The 19,241-nt window shown below is 38.5% G+C and overlaps 1 protein-coding gene across 4 annotated transcripts in view; it reads right to left on the bottom strand.

Moving 5' to 3' along the window:
• The window catches only part of LOC136885985 (F-box and leucine-rich repeat protein 13), a 152,839-nt gene extending 134,761 nt beyond the window's left edge, over positions 1–18,078 (bottom strand). The window contains exons 1-2 of one of the 4 annotated variants that reach the window (XM_068230458.1): positions 18,030–18,074; positions 1,171–3,002 (exon numbers count right to left, since the gene is read on the bottom strand). In XM_068230458.1, the coding sequence (XP_068086559.1) occupies positions 1,630–3,000 (1,371 nt within the window). In that variant the 5' untranslated portion in view covers positions 3,001–3,002; positions 18,030–18,074 and the 3' untranslated portion in view covers positions 1,171–1,629. Of the gene's footprint in view, positions 1–1,170; positions 3,003–18,029 lie in introns of those variants that run through there. The other 3 variants (XR_011019022.1, XR_011019024.1, XR_011019023.1) reach the window with 3 other exon arrangements.
• Positions 18,079–19,241: the final 1,163 nt, after the last annotated feature.

Genomic DNA, 19,241 nt, shown 5'->3' with positions numbered 1-19,241 from the left:
CTGCTTATAGACGTCATTAGGGATTCCAGGATTGCACAGAGCCGTGAGGAGACAGGCTGGGGTGGGATTACCAGCCACCACAAGAACAACATTCCAAACATTTCGTTTGGCAAGAAGCATGGAGCCTACCCCTCTTCTTTGCTGCCATGTCTTAAAGAGATTTTCCAGAACATTAATGATAATTGATAACATATTTCTTTCCTGTTGATGAATCATTGTTCGCTCTTCCTTTTCTTTTCATACATAATCTTGGAACAAAATGTTAAGTTCGTTATTCACTACATACTTCGCTGTATATCGCGCTTATCGCGAAATAATTGAATTTTGCTGTTAAAAGGCCTTGTCGCTTTAATTCGCGAACATAATATCCATATTTTCTTAACCAGAAACATACAATTAGTAAAGATATCACAAAATCGCTTCAAAATATTTTTTGTCACGTTTATCATTAATGCGAAAAAATCATGCCTCTACACATTACTATTGCTTCATCTTCCCTTCGTCGAAGCTTCCATATTGATGAGTAGATAACACTCACTGTAACAACGCTATAATGAAAGCTACACTTCCCCGTACGGTAGCGTGTCGCTTTAGGGTCGATAATATTATGAGATTTAATTTCAAATGAAAGCGATACTCTTATCTGTGGGCAAGTCATGCTCAGCCATACTTGAGTAATGTATAGGAAGATATACAGTTGACTGGCGTTAGCGCGTGCACCGACGAATTTCATTGGCTGCGACAAGCAAAGAGTTACATGAAAGATACTTCTGTCTCCATTTTGAAACCATAATTGAAATTTTAAGGGATGTCTAGTTAAACATCGACTGAACATTGTTTATGCAATGGAAGATCGTGGACGACTTAGACGTTGTTTAGGTAGACGATGTCTAAGACTTAAAACTAGTCATCGTTTCTGCAATAGGCCCTTAATGTTTACAGTTAGGAAACCTTTCACCAGGAAGCAGAGGATATTACAAAAGAATATCATGGGGTTGGACAGTCAACATGAAGGCCTGCTGGTGCTGGTCAATGAAAAGATAAACAATGTGTAGGGAAGGTTTATTTATATTTTGTTTCCTGAAAACAGTAACCAAACAATGGTACAAATTATGTCAAGGATAGATTTTTAAAAAAGTAATCAAAATAAAAAATCTTTCAGTTTAGCACTCCAAAATTATTACATACCACCCTATATAATAATTGAAACAAAAGTATTCTCGAATATAAATTGAAATACAGAGTCAGATGTAAAAGGTAAAGATGAAAGCAGAGGAAGAGTGTGAACAAAATTGTTGAGCCTATACAATCTGAAACACTGGAAAGCGCTAGTGACCATTACCAATCGTTTACACACAGCAACCAATGGGACTAGAAGTAACACCTAGTCACCAATAATGGGTATGCCTAAGAAGTATTCTGTCTTTCACCCTTGTTTTCAATCACTAATGTGTTCAATGTATGGCAGGCAATTTGTAACTATGTCAAGTTAATAGAGAAAATGTAGCTGTGTCTGTTTTCCTATACTTGACTTATAAAAGAAAAAAAGACTTCTAAATTGAAGATAAGAATCTAATTCACTGAAAAATAGTTAAAAGATACAGATCAGAGTAATGAACAGTCCAATATTTAGTACCAGTGATCCCATCTGAAGTCTCTTCTAAAGTCACACTGTTCACTTTCTTGACAGCTCACACTTAAAGCAGGTAAGTGCCTTTTCAGTTTCTCAATAGCACACATGTCCACATTTTTACAGTCGTAAATGCCAAGACATCTAAGATATTTCATATGACAAGGAATACTATTCCATGGGAATTCAGCAAGGTCTTGCCTCCACAGTTTCAGTTCTCTTAATTTACTCAAGTTTGCAATACATTCAAAACCTTTCTTCGATAACCTACAACAGTTTGCAATTCTAAGGCACTCCAAATGATGCATGTCTTGCAAATGAAGGAACCCACTGTTTATTATATCATTACTTGAGATAGTCAAAGAAGTAAGCTCTTCAAAATTACACAATATTTTTAAACTGTCATCAGTCATATTTCGACAGCGTTCCAAAGTAAGCGTTTGCAACATAGGACAGTTTTTAAAAATTGCATCTGTAACATTGTCATCAAAATAACATGAATTATAGAGACTTAATTTCTTCAATTGTGACATATTTTCATTCTCAAAAATTTTTCTGATAAGATCCGATTCTTCATAGGGCAAGTCTTCAATTGTAAGAGCTTTTAGAGTCTTGAGTTGTCCAAAGTGTTTGATTTTATTGACATCTCTATCACAACGCCAGTAAGCAAAAAGGGACAAGGATTTTAGCTTACAGACTGACACAGCTGGGAGAACACATTCACCAGACTCGCTGCAGCAATATATTCCAAGAGTGGTCAGAGTTTCTTTCCTCATATACAAAAGATTGCGAAGATCACACATTTCAAACATGATACTCCGAAACTCAAAATGCTCTAGCTTCTTGCAGTGTTCTGCAAGTGGTCTTAAGGAGATTGAATCAAATGCAGCAACCAGTCCAGTCACAATTAACACCTTCAAGTTGGTAAATTTTCCAACAGCCTTGCACATATCTAAGTTTTCCAAAACCTTGCCACCAATACTCAGATATTCAATTTTTGTACACTGTTCCTGCAAATCCTTCATAAAGTTAAAGTCAAAGTACTGTTGCCGAATCATTTTTAACTTCTTCAACTCTGCACAATTGTCTGTTATTGCCTGCAGAACTGAATCATCGCATTCTTTCTTGAGAATCAGGTTCTGTAACTTTGGAGAAACCTTCAGCATCTCCACAATCTGTTTGCAGCCCGTGTCCATCTTAGGACAGTATTCCAGATGCTTCCACACTCTAGAACTCTGAGACACTTGTCTCCACCGAGAACACACGTTCTGAATCGAGTGAAGTACATCCTCGTAAGTGGAATAGGAGAAGATGCTCTCTAATATCTCAGTAGGCACGGTTTCTGCAATTGGGCTTACTGTAGCTGCCATTTCTGGAAAAAAAAAGTATGGGAAAGCATTGTAATATCCATGCTTAAAATCTGTGACCTGAAAATAGGGCAGTACTCAAAGTGTATTTCTAAAGAAAGTATGAAAGATTGTATGAGCAATTTTTTCCCCATGAGAGTGTTATGATAGTTCCACAGAAAGCAGCAAAATATATTAAGCACTATTGGAGGTTGAAAGTTCAATGTTTATATGTCAGTCTGGCCGTGTCTTTTAATCTAACATGGTAAAATGGATGGGTGGATTTTAATTAAACTTGGCACTTCAGTTTGGAATAAGATCAAGCAGGATCTAACCATGATGAATAGAATACCTAGTGAGATCACTCACCGAGTTCAATCTCGCTCCTGCAGGGCAGTGCTAGTGGAACATATCACCAATGCTACACGGTCAGCTGTTTTAGTGGACGTTTCAGTGCCACGCAAATAACCAAATAAAACACCCAATAATTGTTTAGACTTATGAATAACACTGTCAGAAAGTTGTAAATAATATTTTTAGTCCCAACGAAAAAATAACTTAGGACTTTAAGATGAAAACACATGAAATAATATGGAACATTACAAAAAGGGAAAGGAATATTGTTCTTTACATACTTAATATAAAGACTTTTTAAACAGAGCACATAAAATATTAAACATTCCATGTTCTTAATCTGCCCCATAGGAAAATATTCCTACCTTTGACTGAGGAAAGAGACATTTAGCTCGCATGAAATTATGAGTTCCAATATTTAAAAGCCTTTTGAGAGACACTTTTGGGCATCGTTTAGAGAACTAGACTGGCCGTGAATTTGACTAAAACTAGGCTGACCATGAACATTACCGGTCACTGTTGCCATCACTCCTTCACTCTCATCATGATTCTTGTTCCTTATCCTTCTGCGATTTTACCTCAGTGGATAGGTATTTGCCAGCCCCGTGTTGTAGGGGTAGCGTGCCTGCCTCTTACCCGGAGGCCCTGGGTTCAATTCCCGGCCAGGTCAGGGATTTTTACCTAGACCTGAGGGCTGGTTCGAAGTGCACTCACCCTACGTGATTAGAATTGAGGAGCTATCTGACAGTGAGATAGCGGCCCTGGTCTAGAAAGCCAAGAATAATGGCCGAGAGGATTCGTCGTGCTGACCACACGACACCTCGTAATATGCAGGCCTTCGGGCTGAGCAGCGGTCGCTTGGTAGGCCAAAGCCCTTCAAGGGCTGTAGAGTCATGGGGTTTGGTTTGGTTTGGATAGGTATTTGCGTAAATTTGGTAAAATATTAGGCACCGCTCATGGTTTTAATTTTCACCTCACACGAGGAACTTGAACGTTTCCACCATTCACAACGAAAAAATCTGCCTTTGTAATTAAATCTGCAGAAAAATGCAGGTCACATATTCTACTCTGGCAGACAATGGCTTATCTTTTCACAGCACAACTCTTGCACACGTGGCAAATATTATTATTTTGTTTTGGCAGTAAGAAAATTTGTTACATCAGGTTTCCTTCCGTAACCCGATTTACAACCAGGGGCTTGTTTCATAAACCTACAAGTCCACAAGTTACAAGTAATTTTCCATACAAGTTGTTGGAAAAAATTAATTTCTGATGCATAAAAGCACTTGTAGGTACAAGTGAATTTATACAAACTACAAGATTTGTCAGCAAGTCAAAATTCATGTTGTGTTTCATAAAGATAATTTTAGAAAACAAGAGCTTGTAAAAAAAAAAAAAACATTTTTCTTACATGGATTTGTTATATAGTAGTAGTGATGGTGATGATATAATAGGGAGTGGACAAAGACGTAGAAGAACTTTCAAAGGTAGGGTTAACATGGCTTTCACAAGCTTTTCTGAATGCAATGAAAGAATTAGAATGAGTTCAGTAAAACTGGAGTCATTCCTACAAGACGCAGGTAATCAACTTCATCATGCAACTAACAGAAACTTTCCTCTATCCCCAAAAATAACAGATACTCATAGCATTACAATGGTTAGGAAATGGAGGGCAATATCATGTAGTAGGTGATATGCATGGTGTATCAAAATCTAGTGTATGTAGAGCAGTTCATTCTGTTGTAAATGCAGTGAATATTGTCAAGTTTCCCCACAGTTGTTGACTGGCCAGAGGAAATTGGCCACATAGTTCGAGAGTTCCGTGCTATTGCTCGTATGCCTTAAGTATGTGGACATATTGATGGAACACTAATAAACTAGGACATGAGAACGACTTTACTGATAGGCATGGGAACCATTCTATAAATTGCACAGTAGTGTGTGGACCAAATCTTAAGTTTTACTATGCAAGTGCTTAGTGCCCTCTAAGTATGCATGATGCATGCGTACTAAGAAACAGCACTCTTTCTCAACGCTTTGATGCTGGTTGGTATCAATTTTCAAGTGCTACTCTTCTTGGTGATTTAGGGTACCCACTTGAAGAACGGCTCATAACACAATATAAATGACCCTGCAGTTATGCAGTTTAATAAATCTCATAAGTCAACATGACGTATAATTGAAAATGCCATTGGGATCTTAAAAGAGAAATTTCCCTGTGTCAATCATCTTCAAATCAAAATCTCTTTATTTGCAAATGAGGTGTCTACCTCGGTGGCAAATGGTACACTAAAATACATTATTGTCAAGCACTAAATATTAAATTAACAAGAAGAAAATTTTCCTATAATACAATATTATACAATTTACGCTAACCATTTTTTCTATTAAACATACAGCTCATCCTAATATAAATTTATATTGTTTACAAAATTATACTTATAATATCTCCTGTACTACTTACAAATATAGTCAACTGATATACAGTATGTGGAATTACTTCAAATGATACTATACAACTGGTATAAGATTAAAATTAACATTGAATTTATTTACATATTTATATTTTACCCATTTTGGAACCTAAGTAGCATAAAGACCTGCTGCGTCTTAACCAGAGCCCCTTTTGCCACCACTTTTTAGAGTTCCTGAAGGGCCTTCACAGCTATCGTAGCGGTCCCAGGGCCCTCGAAGTCCCCACTCTACTTCACCCCTACAGGCAGTCCCCTACTTTCGCTGTCCAAACTCCTTAGACCAGGGTATGGAATTAATTTATTAATACACATTTTTTATTTACATTAACCTGCACTGGTCGAATGCCCTCTAACATTTCATTTATTTTCTCTGTTCCTGTTTATTCTCTTCTTGAATATCTGTACAGATTTTGGAAAAGGATCAAACACTACCCCTGGTAAACTGTTCCACTCCTTCACACCCTTCCCAATGAATGACAATTTACCCCAATCGCTTCTGCTAAAATTCCTTCTAATTTTATATTTGTGGTCAGTCCTGCCGATATAATTATTTTCCAACTGAAGCCTCTCACGGCTATCTCCCCATGCTTCTTCTCCTGTATAGGCTCTATATAATCCTATAAGTCTAGTTTTCTCCCTTCTCTTACTTAAAGTTTCCCACCCAAGTTCCTTTAACATTTTTGATATACTACTCTTTCTCCTGAAATCCCCAATCCCCTGTTACAAATCTTGCTGCTTTCCTCTGCACACTATTTCTTTTATTAGGTATTCTTGGTGAGGATCCCAAACACTGTTTGCATATTCCAATAATGGACGAACCATACTTAAGTAACTTTTCTCTTTTAATTCTTTGTTGCATCCTTTAAGTAGCCTCATTATGACATGTAACCATCTGTATGCTTTCCCAACAATGTCATCCACATGACCTTTCCAGTGCAATTCAAATCTCACACCTAAGTATTTGCACTTGCCATCTTTTCAGATAACTACCTCATCCAAAGTATATTCAATTTCAGTTTTAAAGCTCCTGTTTGTAAATGTTGTAACAGTTGATTTGCCTCCATTAACCTTCATATTATTCTCTTCAACACATTGTTGGATACTCTCAGGTCCCTTTGTAATTCTGAACAATCCTCAATGTTAATTATTTCCCTATAAACAATTATGTCATCTGCATACAATCTTTTTTGATGTTATATTATTCCCTAAATCATTTACATATATTAAGAAAAGTAACGGACCGATTATACACCCTGTGCAATTCCCTTCCAAACTTTCTCTTCCTGCGGTACATCATTTCCTACTTTGACTTTCTGAACCCTTGAATTTAGAAATGTTTTTATCCAACATGTAACCCTTACGTTCAATCCTATTCTCTCCAATTTTTTTAATAATATTCCATGTTCCACTCTATCAAAGGCTTTGGAAAGATCTATGGCTATGCAATCTAACCGGCCTCCAGAATCCAATTGATCTGATATGTCCTGCTAAAATCCCACCAGTTGTGCCTCACAAGAAAATTTCTTTCTAAATCCATACTGGCTCCTCATGAACCAATTTTTATCATCACATATTCCTCTGATGTACTTTGATATTAAACTCTCCAGTATTTTACAAACTATACTGGTCAGGCTGATTGGTCTGTAGTTCTCTGATTTCCTTTTATCACCCTTTCCTTTATAAATTGGTATTATTATAGACTCCTTCCATTCCTTTGGTATTACACTATTATTTATGACATAGTCAAAGAGAAATTTTAAATAAGGCACTATGTACCACCCCATTGTCTTTAACACCTCCCCAGTAATTTGATCACTTCCTGCTGCTTTCCCTTGCTGAAGCAGTTGGATTTCTCTCAAAATATCTTCATTTGTGAATGAGAAGCTTCTTGTTTCCCTCTGTGTCTCTCCTTCTCTATCTTCTGTTTTGGTGTCCAACTCCTGACAATCATCTACTGAATCTCCGAATTCGCAACTAAATAGGTTTGCTTTCACAGTATCTGTTAAATAGTGTTCACCCCCTTCTCCCACCATTGTAAGAATTTGGATTCCTGATATATGAATACAGCTTTTTCCATTTCCCTTTGTGGCCATTACCCTCTTGAAGTATGCCATTCATATAATTCCCTTTCGCTTCCTTTTTCAATCTATTCAGTTCCCTCATTAGCTGTTTTCTAGTTTCTCTACTCTCCCTACCCACTTTGATTTTCCTGTTTACTATTCTACATTTTCTTTTTAATTTTCTTATTTCCCTTGTATAATAAACAGGGTCTGAGGTCATTTTACCCTTCTTAACAGGTACAAATCTCTTCTCTCCTTCCCAAATGATTCCTTTAAATTTAGCCCAAAGTGTATCCATATTATTCCCGTCACTTATCCAACAACTGAATTGTGATTTAAGGAAAGTCCCAAATTCATCAACTTTAGTTTTTCTGTATAATTTCTTGTCTTGTGTGACCCTCTTATTAAGCCTTTTTGGTACCAGTCCTACATCCATTATTACAGCCTTATGGTCACCTATTCCTTCAAATACCTCAGTTTTATCAACAATTTCCCATGGTTTAACCAAGAATACATCTAGTAAGTTATTGAGACGAGTCGGTTCTTGTACTACCTGTGTAAATCCTCCCTCCCAAATTAACTTATTTGCGAGTTTCTGTACATGGGCTTCACTTGCAGCTCCATTCCATTCAAGTTCAGGCAAGTTGAAATCTCTCCAATTATTACCATATCATTATTATTGTTTTTTATGAGTATAATCTATTATTTTCTCAAATATTTCCATGTCTCTTTCCTCTCTTCCTGGCCTGTATGTTCCTATAATTCCCACCTCCTTCATATTATCACAAACTAATTTTATCCCAAATATTTCATCCCTTTCATCGGTAAACCATTCATGTGAACAATAAATTTCCTTCACCAGAATAAACAACCCCCCTCCCTTTTTATCTCCTCGGTCTCTACGATACTGGAAATACTTCTCTATTACCCACCCCTTCTCTCAACCACGATTCCACTCCTATCACCACATCAGTCTCAGAAGATTCGAGTTAACCCTACTTTTGCAGCTAATATTTTTATTTTTTGTGTTACACTTTATAATATTTCAAGAGAACTTCAAGGTCATAATATGATGAACATAGAACCTGTTGAAAATGAAAACGATGAATCAGATTTTGACTGTACTGCAAAATATTATAAAATTATTATGTACAAAGTTGTATACCATGATAACCTAACCTTAAAATTTAAGCGATAAGATGAAGGCCTATGTGACGTACGTTTTAGTACTTATAACATTGGTCTTCTTTAAATTCTGCAAAACATCTCTAATATGTAAAATCTATATTGTCTGTAATAAGATCCAGAGATAAGACAATATTCCTCCACTCTCCAACTTTATCTTCTTTCGTGAGTGAAGGAGAGAAAGCTCCTAACAAAATTCCTTTGCATCCCTGATTTTATTCAGGATTAAAATTTTGTTTGAAATTTGTTGTTGTTTAGAACTACTCATGTTTGACCCCACTTGGCTATCTCACAGAAATCAGCTGACTTGTAAGACATGTAGTGAAATGTACCAACATTATAATTGTAGAAATTTTGTTTACAAAACAAAAATTTCCTACAAGTGTAGGAACATCCACTTGTAACTACAACTTGTACACTTGTAGACTTGTAGCTTTATGGAACAGGCCCCAGGAATGGAACATTATGATATTTTCTCAAAATAATATAAAATAACTTGATTACACACAAAGCACTGCACTGATATTAATACGGAAAATATCAAAATGAACAAATTCCCTTGACAGACGCTAAAATTTTTACCATTACTTCACGCACGCAATTACCTATGTCGACAATTTGACACACGTGTTTCTGCAGCGGGTTCATTGCGACTGCAATGCCACGCTCTGGTGGGGCCACTAACAACGTTAAGAGAGCGGAGTGATCACACTAGGTATTATATTTGTCATGATCTAGCTATAAGTTGTTGAACATATTTCAGCAGGGGGTTAGAGTTGCTTCAGGTGGGGCTTAAAGCACAAAACTATGTATCTGTTTTATGGCTGGTTTTACATGAAAGTAGGTTGTGGCAAACTTTTGTCGTATATACTTTTTTTCTGGTATAGCAAAAAATAAGGTAAATAACTGTGGCAGTTGTATGAATATTGTCCACGAGCCAGCAGTTAACTCTATAGACCAGGGATGGTGAACTTATACCAACAAGTGTGCCATTCTAAGTCCGGTTTATTATTCTCAAGTGTCTACTGTGCCACTTGTTATTTTCGTTTGTAATCATTACAACCCCACCACCATCACTGACTTTCATTCCTAATTCATATTTATGTTTCATATTCCATTATTACTTATTACTTATACATTATAAAAATTATACATTTGATTGCATGTTTCATGGTCGTAATTTGCCAATACCGCAAAAATATTCAGTAGCCATGTCATGTATGTTAGGTTTATAAATTTTTGTCTTCAAGAACACACGAGTAACACTAACATCTGAACCAAGACTGTTCGTAACTGTTGAGTTCACAAAGTTCATTGTAGAAAACAGCTGCTCGAAGGCGTTCAATGGTTCACACGAAGTAAGTAGCACTGTAGCAAGTTTCTTCATGGCCGAAAACATTATTTGTGGGAAGCTGTTCCACTGTTCTCCGGCTTCTGGAGAGAGAATTCACCATCAACAGCACACACTATTTTCATCACTGCTTCACCAAGTTGTACGAATTCTTTTACTCAAGAACTGCTTTCTTGAAATTAAGTCAACTCCATTTCCAAACTGTCAATATCTAACTACACAAGAAATTCACCTTAATCAGTCATTTGTGCAATATGAGCTTTTGAAATAAAGTGCAATAGTTTATCCAAATCTTGAAATTGGGATAATCTCTTGGCAACAATTTGTCTTAAGAAACGGAAAAAAGTAACTCGCTGAGAATAATTACACAATGCTGGCAACCACAAACAAGCCAAACATCAATAATTGATTGATGTGGGTGAGCGAATGGCTCGTCGGCCGCATCTGACATTGATCTCCCCTGACTTTCGGACGTATCAGTGTTGCCTTAATACACTTCTGAATTTAATTAGATTTAGATTTTTGGTATTTATTTCTTAAACCTGAAACACGCGTGGCATAGATTCGCCATCCCTGATATAGACTGTAAGGAGAGTTGATATGGAGATCGTTCTGGCAACATTTTAAAGGCTTTATACACCTGTCAGTATTTTTTACTATGAACCCAAGACTTGGCTTTGTTTTCTACCAGAAGGAAGACATGATTAAGATCACCAATTTTGCAAAAGCATATGAAACAGCAAAGGTCAGAGAGAGCAAAGAAGCGGGTACGTCAAAACAAACCACTGACATGGAGTAAAATGAACAATGATGTGCCACAGAATCTGGGGAACAATATGAGGGGTGGACAAACATGTAATGATGCTCCTGGTAAGTGATCGTCCTGTCAATGGTGGATACTACAGCTTGTATTAACATAAAGTTGGAATTCTAGAGGACAAATTGGGGCAAATATGGAATTGGAATAATTTACCAGAAAACAGGGAATGTGACACCTTGCTGACAGCCCTATATGCAGATCAGTGATGAATGTACAAGTATAAATCAGTCTAAAAGCTATGAACATTTAGTCCTAAAACCAGCTGTAATAATGACAACCTCTAATACAAGTATAACAGCATATACACTGCTAGAAAAAAAATTAGCAAACCCTCTCTGAGTTTTCCAATTCACTCAAGATTTATTGTTGAAACAGTGCATATGAAGTACATGAAATGATTACATTTACAGATCAATAACTCAAGCGATACTGAGGTACAAGGTATCGATCCACGCTGAAACACGCATATTAGTACAGGGTGCATCGTCCATGGGCATCTACGCAAGCGCTGATTCTAACATCCATCCGATCATACAGATCAGAAATACTGTCTTGGGATACATTATTCCATGCCTGTTTGACCTGTTCATGTAGTTCTACAAGAGTTGTGAGTTGAAGAGTCGCAGGTGTCAGTGTCATGTGTCCTATCACATCCCACACGTGCTCGATGGGGGAAAAGTGTGGAGATCATGCTGACCAGGGATGTTGCTGCACGTCTTGCAGAGCACTTTGAGTTACGTGCAGTGTGTGGGCAAGCATTATCCTATTGGAACAATATAATTTCCTGCTGCAAGAGTTGCAAAAGAACGGATCTTACAACATTCTGCACATACAGAGCGCTGGTCAGCGTTACCTCTACAAACACCAAAGGTGAACGACCGTTGCAGGGTATCGCACCCCAGACCATAAGGCCTGGAGAGGAACCAGTGTCTCTTGGACAAATGCACTCTATGAGACAGCACTCGCCAGGTCTACGTAATACACGCAAACGACCATCACTTGTGTACAGGCAGAATCTGCTTTCATCGTTGAATTCAACGGTCTGCCATTCCATCTTCCAAGTGATCCTCTGACGACACCAGTCGAGCCATGCACGTCGATGCAATGGCGTAGTGGAAGATGGGCTAGAGGTATGCATGCCCGCTAGTAACCTAGTAACCGGTTGGCAACAGATCATGTTGACACTTCTGGACTCACAACCCCTCTTGTCTGGGCTGTGGTAGCTGTATGATCTGCCACTGCTGCCCTTAAAATACGATTATCTTGATGGACATTAACCCTCTTGGAGCCTAGAGCCGATCTGGTCGGCCACTCCCCATCAGCTGGAAGTGGCCAGAGCTTCGCCTCCACTCTACTGCTGTAAAGTGCCAGGCCGTTTTCTGTGAAAATACATGTATTTTAAAATTCGCATATATCTGCCGGTGTATAGCAAATACCGGCATGAAATTTTCTACATATCGACTACGTAGAATAAGAAACTGGTTTGGAGAAATATAAAGAGTCAAAGACGTTTTATTGTTGATTTATTGTTGTCGATAACGTTTATTTTTAGGAAGAGAAAAATATTTTTACACTTTCTCAATATCTACTTTGAAAAAATAATTTACGATACAAAAGAATATACCTAATTATGTATTTCTAAATACAATTCTATAGAATAACTAATTTGAACGAGAAAAATAAAAACGTAAAAAATAAAAATTCAAACATATGTCACTAGTAAAAACAAGAAAATTTTACTCGCCAATAAAATTCGTGTGTATGTATTGATGTTTGTCAAATACTGACAACAAATTTTCTACGTGCGGACAACACAGTATTAAAATAATTCTGAATTATTAAATAAGTAAAAAAATAGTAGTTGTTATTACAGTTTTTTGTTTTCAGAAAAAAAGCTTCTCGTTTTCGGTTGTAGTATATATTAGAAAAATAATTTTACAATAAAACAGAATTTACGAAATTAAGAAATGTATGGCACTAAAGCCGTGATTTGCTTTTACCTACTAAGCGAACGCTGCTCAGTTCGGTACCTGCAGTTTACGAGGTGAATCGTGGTCAGTGGACGGATCCTCTCAGTAATTATTCTTGGTTTTCCAGACCGGGGTCGCCCTCTCACCCTCAAATATCTCTTCAATTGCAATCACTTAGGGTCACTTAGATTGAGTGAACCTCGAACCAACCCTCAGGACCAGGTGAAAATTCTTGACCTGGGCGGGAATCAAACCCATGACCTCCGGGTGAGAGGCAGGCGCGCTACACTTGGCCTGCGGAGACCGGCATTTAGGTAATGATAGAGGACTATATATGACAGTAAGTGAAAAGTAAATTGAAGTATAATATGGGCGGAGAATCAGACTGTAGGACATGTTTAGGTCCAAGAACTTCCTTGAAGGAGACAGGAGGTTGAGGAATGTTGTCGGGTTTATTGGGACAAATTTCCACAAAATGTTCTCCAGAGACATTATCATATTCGTTATCACTAGTTTCATCTACTACTATATTCAGAGTAGTGCTGTTAGACACAATTAAACATCTCTTCTTTAGCTGTCGTGATTCCGCGGACGTGTCCGGTATAATTTCGTCGCTACTCGACGAACTAAATTCCCTATCACTATCCGATAAATCATCCATGTTAACTTCGCACTGTTCCAAATACTGCATTACTTTATTGTCGTCAATACGTGCTGAAAAAATATCACGTGAACAACATGCCATTTTCCTGTCACAAATGCACTCACTGCAAGGAGCAATCTCTTACTGACCGGTTAGCGGTATTTGTAAACACAGGAAACGACTCTTGTGAAAGGTATAACACCCTCTTAGAACTGCTAAAGCAAGGCCAGGCACACAATAACGTGTAGCCCCTTTACTACAGGTTGTAACAAAAGTATGCACGTTACTATAGGTTGCCTCAAAATGATGTATATCACAGAATTTTAAGGCGGCCGATGTAATCGGCTCGGGCAACTTCCGACTGGATTGTTAAAGGCCGACCAGATCGGCTCTGGCAATTTAAAGGGCAGATGCTCGCACTACCGTCTGGCACAAAGAGAGTTAAAAAACCTCGTCTACTGGTATGAGAGGCTCCGGTAAAGAAGTAGGGGACTGGAAATCATAATAATATTACATTGAAAATTACTCACTTGTGTTCAGGACTCCATTTTGAATATTATTAGGTCCCGAAATGTGGCATTCTTAGTGATCTTGTGGGTAATATTGGTAACAATTGCACATATTAAGTATAAAGATGTGTTCATGATAGCCATCTTTGTTTGTTTCCAGAGATGTTATCGAATAGACTGGTTACTTTGACATTGGAACGCATGGTAGCATGGAAGTTACAATGCAAACCATGGATGTTACAATAGAAAGCATGGATGTTGCAACACAATGCAAATATGTTATTGTCATGACAGACCTTGGCCTGTATTTTGCAAAGATAGGTTACAGCCACTAAATTATACTTTTTTTCTTGCTGTGCGGGCAGTATGCGCCGCGGCGATAGTTTAGAGCCTCTCGAAGGGAGTGTGGCCCCCGAGGGGGCCACTGTTCCCATGACAGAGCTTGGCCTGGATTTTGCAAAGATAGGTTAGAGCCACTAAATTATACTTTTTTCTTGCCGTGCGGGCAGTATGCACCGCGGCGATAGTTTAGAGCCTCTAGAAGGGAGTGTGGCCCCCTCCACTGTTCTCATGACAGAGCTTGGTCTGGATTTTGCAAAGATATGTCACAGCTACTAAATTATATTTTTTCTTGCCGTGCGGGCAGTATGCGCCGCGGCGATAGTTAAGAGCCTTTCGAAGGGAGTGTGGTCCCCTTATGACAGAGGTTGGCCTGAATTTGCAAAGATAAATTACAGCTACTAAATTAGAGGAGTTGTAGCATCCATGCTTTATGTTGTAACATCCATGCTTTGCATTGTAACTTCCATGCTTCTCCTCACCTATCTGAAATACCTTGCTTTGTTGTAAAGTCAAAGTAATCAGTCTATACTATAACATCTCTGGAAACAAAGATGGCTATCATAAATATATCCTCCTACTTCTTGTGTGCAAATATTACCAATATTACCCAGAAAATCACTAATAATGCTACATTTCGGGACCTAATAATATTCAAAATGGAGTCCTAAACACATGTGAGTAATTTTCAATGCAATATCATTATTATTTCCAGTCCCCTACTTCTTTACCACTGCCGTGTGAGAATCTTCACGTTGACCATTGCCACCAGCATCGTTGCACTACTGATGCAGCATGTCAACTTGTGTGGAAATTATCCAAAAAGACCTTCCCACCACTCAGGCCACAATTTGACCCCTGTCAAACTCGCTCAGTTAACTGTAGGAAGCATGAGTGCATCTCTGCTGCAAGGTGCCTGTTTGCTTCACACGTTTACATCACACTGAGCCTTATGGTTGTAAATATTCCCTAATAAAGGGTACACACAGATGGCACTTTGACAGCTATGTCACTACGCTAACTGTTGGCGGATGACATTGAAACCATTATCAGTACATCTACTATCCCCAGGTGGCATCTGTGTCATCAGATCACAATCGATGTCATGTTCCCAAGTGTACTATTCTTTTTTTTTTTTCTGGCAGTGTACATTTAAGTAGTGTAAAAACAGACCGGACACAATAAAATCCTTTCTGATTTGCTTTTGTGTTAATTTCTGATAGTAACTAGTGCAAATTTTATTTGTTCTTACACCATTATAAGTGATTTAATTTTCTTCCTTAACCTCATTGATATTTAGAAATTTCGTGATCCGAATTGAAGTGGGATTACAATAATTGAAATTAAGAGGGTTCCTCCTATTCATATCATTCACAGGAGGTACTAGTTTCGGCACTAAACTTGTGCCATCATCAGCCAACAAGTCAAATTGGCCAAACACAAAATAACTTATATGTCTTTAGTTTTTTAATCTGTTAAAATTATGCTACGGAGTTTAATATCATATGAAGTTAAGGCAAAAGTTCAGAACAGCTTACATTTTCCAGCGCCATGCATCCAGGCACGATTGCACTGTCATTTGTTTCTCTCTCGCTCGCTTCTCGCGAAGGACTTGATCATGCAGTGGACAGAGCTGCCAACTGTTCATATAAAGAACTAGTCCTAGTGCAGCGGCGCTACTTTTATTTACGAATGTTGTTAACACAGCAGCGCTACTTTTATTTACGAATCTCGTTACAGTAGGTTAGTGACAAAGCCGTTGGTGTGGATTGGTTAGACCATTGGTCAGTGACAAAGCCATTGGTCTGGATTGGTTAGACCATTGGTCTGGATCAAGCAAAGGGGGCCTGGGGGCCTCAGGTTAGAAGCCGCAAAGCAGCCCTAGGCCTCTAGTATCCCGCGTGACACCTCCATTGGTCTGGATTGGTTAGGGTAGGTCAGTGACAAAGCCATTGGTCTGGTTGTGTATTTCTTGTGCGCGGGTTGGTAACGGAATTCACTTACTTCATTGCTAGGAGTGACATCATATCCCATAGTGTCTCACCCAATGGAAATGCTGGTACATACTTAGGCGATGGGCTATGGCACGTGATAACTTCTATTAGGTTATAAAAGCAAAATAACTTCTGGGGGATGGCAGGTAGGTTCTTAAATGTCACAGTGAACCCATCGGTCCTCCACAAGGTATTCCACTTAAGATTTCCAACATATTACATCCTTATAATGCTATAAAAGTAATGTAAGTCTTACTGAATTTCTACCGAAGTGAACACTATGTGTGTGTTCTGTAGTTTGGTTCCATAAAACAAACATGCATATGATGAACTTGGTTAGAACCAAAGAATTAATTCCCACTTCAATATGAGTTATGGAACCTTGAGCAACCTGAGTGATCGGCGGACGGAGCTGGACTGTCCAGGAAAATAAACATGTAATGTAATGTAATATAAAGTTATCGCCTACCGGTATCTCCAAAAAATAGCCCGTCATTAGTGGAGCCAGCTTTCCGATAATCTGCATCATGACTTTAAGTTTCAGACCCATATTACTGTCAACAAAAACTGAAAGTCATGTGGGGGCATTCTCAATAGAATTTTGAAAGCCTGCTGCATCATGAATTAAAAGTTCTGACATACCAGTAAGTGTTCTTTCCAAACTTAATTTTACTGACCTTTCCAGTATTTTTCTTTGCCACACTTTGCGTCTGTACTTTTCTCTAACTTACTCACTAAAATAATAAAATAAAATAATGAAAGATGCAGCAGCTGTAAGCATTTTCTTCTTCCTGACCCTATAAACTGTAACCTCACAAACAGCTCTTTTGGTATGGACAGAATGTTAAAGAAATTTGTTAACAAAAGTTTATTAACATGCGGAGAAATGTTTTCATTAACACTGTTTCTTAACTTTTCGTTGTTTATTAACTTTGGTGTTGATTAACCATAACAGACCAAACTACAGAAACGTATTTTCGCAAAGAAGGCAAAAGGGATGGTGGATTATTCACATATCACACAGTTAGAAAGTAATTGTAAAAATGAACTTTATAATCGTTTGCTATGTGTTGAAATTTATAGCGATATAAGTGCAATAACACAAAATTCAAAAGTAGGGTATCGATTTAATAGCAGACTAGTATCCCAGTAGGAGCAAAACTGTACAAGATCTAACTTTGCTTGAAAACATTCCCAAACACTGAAGAATGTGTATACAAGTTTCTTTGCCGACACAAATATTGATATCCTAACAAATGATAGACTAAATAGATAATACATAACATTTCTTCTTCAATGCTAAAACATCAAACTATACAATAATTTACATCTAACACAGGAATGCGTCACTTACAGCACTTGAGTACAATCACGGCACAACACAGACCTTGTCTTGTCTTGTCTTGTCTACTTGATTTAATGGGCTTCGCTTGAGAGCGGTATACCCAGTCACGAAACCGAACAATGCGACCAAAGTATGGAGGAGGCGGACAAATAAAGTCAAAAGTGTAAAAAATGTGGGAAATTAAGGAATGAAACAACACGACTACACAGGAAAACACAAGGACACAAGGGGACTAAACTTCACGCCAAAGCGACCGATACTTGGCGACTTTCTACTAATCACAAACAGACCGGGTCAACACCGAGGGGTGAAAGAAAGGTATCGAAACTACTAGATCGGTGGGGAGATAGAAAGAAAAGGATAAGGGACCTACGGTTAGATAACGAGAATCGAACACGTCTATATTGTGGTACCGCGAAAGTGGGAATGAATGGGATATGAGGTAGATATACAACCATGATCAGAGGGAATACGTGTTATTTGGTTACATTACTACCGGCTTTCCTGGTAGACCTATTCTGTGAAGCAACAGAAGATTCGAGGTTGCGTAAAAGAGCCACAACTTCCTCCTGTAGAGTAAGGAGCCTTTTTGACCATGTGGCATCGTGCTCAGCTGCCTTAGCATACGCCCCAATTTTATCGGAAATAGCTGGAATGAATTTCGAAACCGGGTTCGAAGCCCGGGATGTTTCTGGCTTTACGGTCGCAGGCGACACAGCCTGCTGGGAAGGAGAGGGAGTGTTCGTCCCGGATACAGAGGCAGTGGAAGATATGGCAGGTGTAGTCGAGGGAGGTATTTTGAGTATTTCACGGTATCCCTGGACATCATACCCTGGTGACCTATCCGGACTCGGAGTGGGGGATGAGACAACCGCCGTAAATTTACGTTTTCTGGGCTGCTGATTCTGTAGAACCGGCGCAGATTTCTGGAGTGGAGGAAATTGTTGTGAGGTCAAAAGGGGGCTGAATCTATTGGACACTGGGGTAAAAAAGGACTCGGAGGATAAAAGAGAAACGTCCAAAGCCTGCTGTTTTTTCATAGCCTGTTGTCGTTTATGTTCTGGGCATTGGGGAGATCCCACGGAATGCTCCCCGGAACAATTGAGACAAAGTCTGGTAAGATTCTTACATACGGTAGTTTCATGATCTTGTGCGCAATTCGCACATCGAGGGAGTTGAGCCCTACAGTTTTTTCTGGTATGGCCGTATCGTTGGCATCGC

This window comes from Anabrus simplex, chromosome X (genome assembly GCF_040414725.1).
Source record: "Anabrus simplex isolate iqAnaSimp1 chromosome X, ASM4041472v1, whole genome shotgun sequence".
Classification (NCBI taxonomy): Eukaryota; Metazoa; Arthropoda; class Insecta; order Orthoptera; family Tettigoniidae; genus Anabrus; species Anabrus simplex.
Note: the sequence above shows the minus strand (reverse complement) of the source record. Positions and strands in the feature narration are given on the sequence as shown.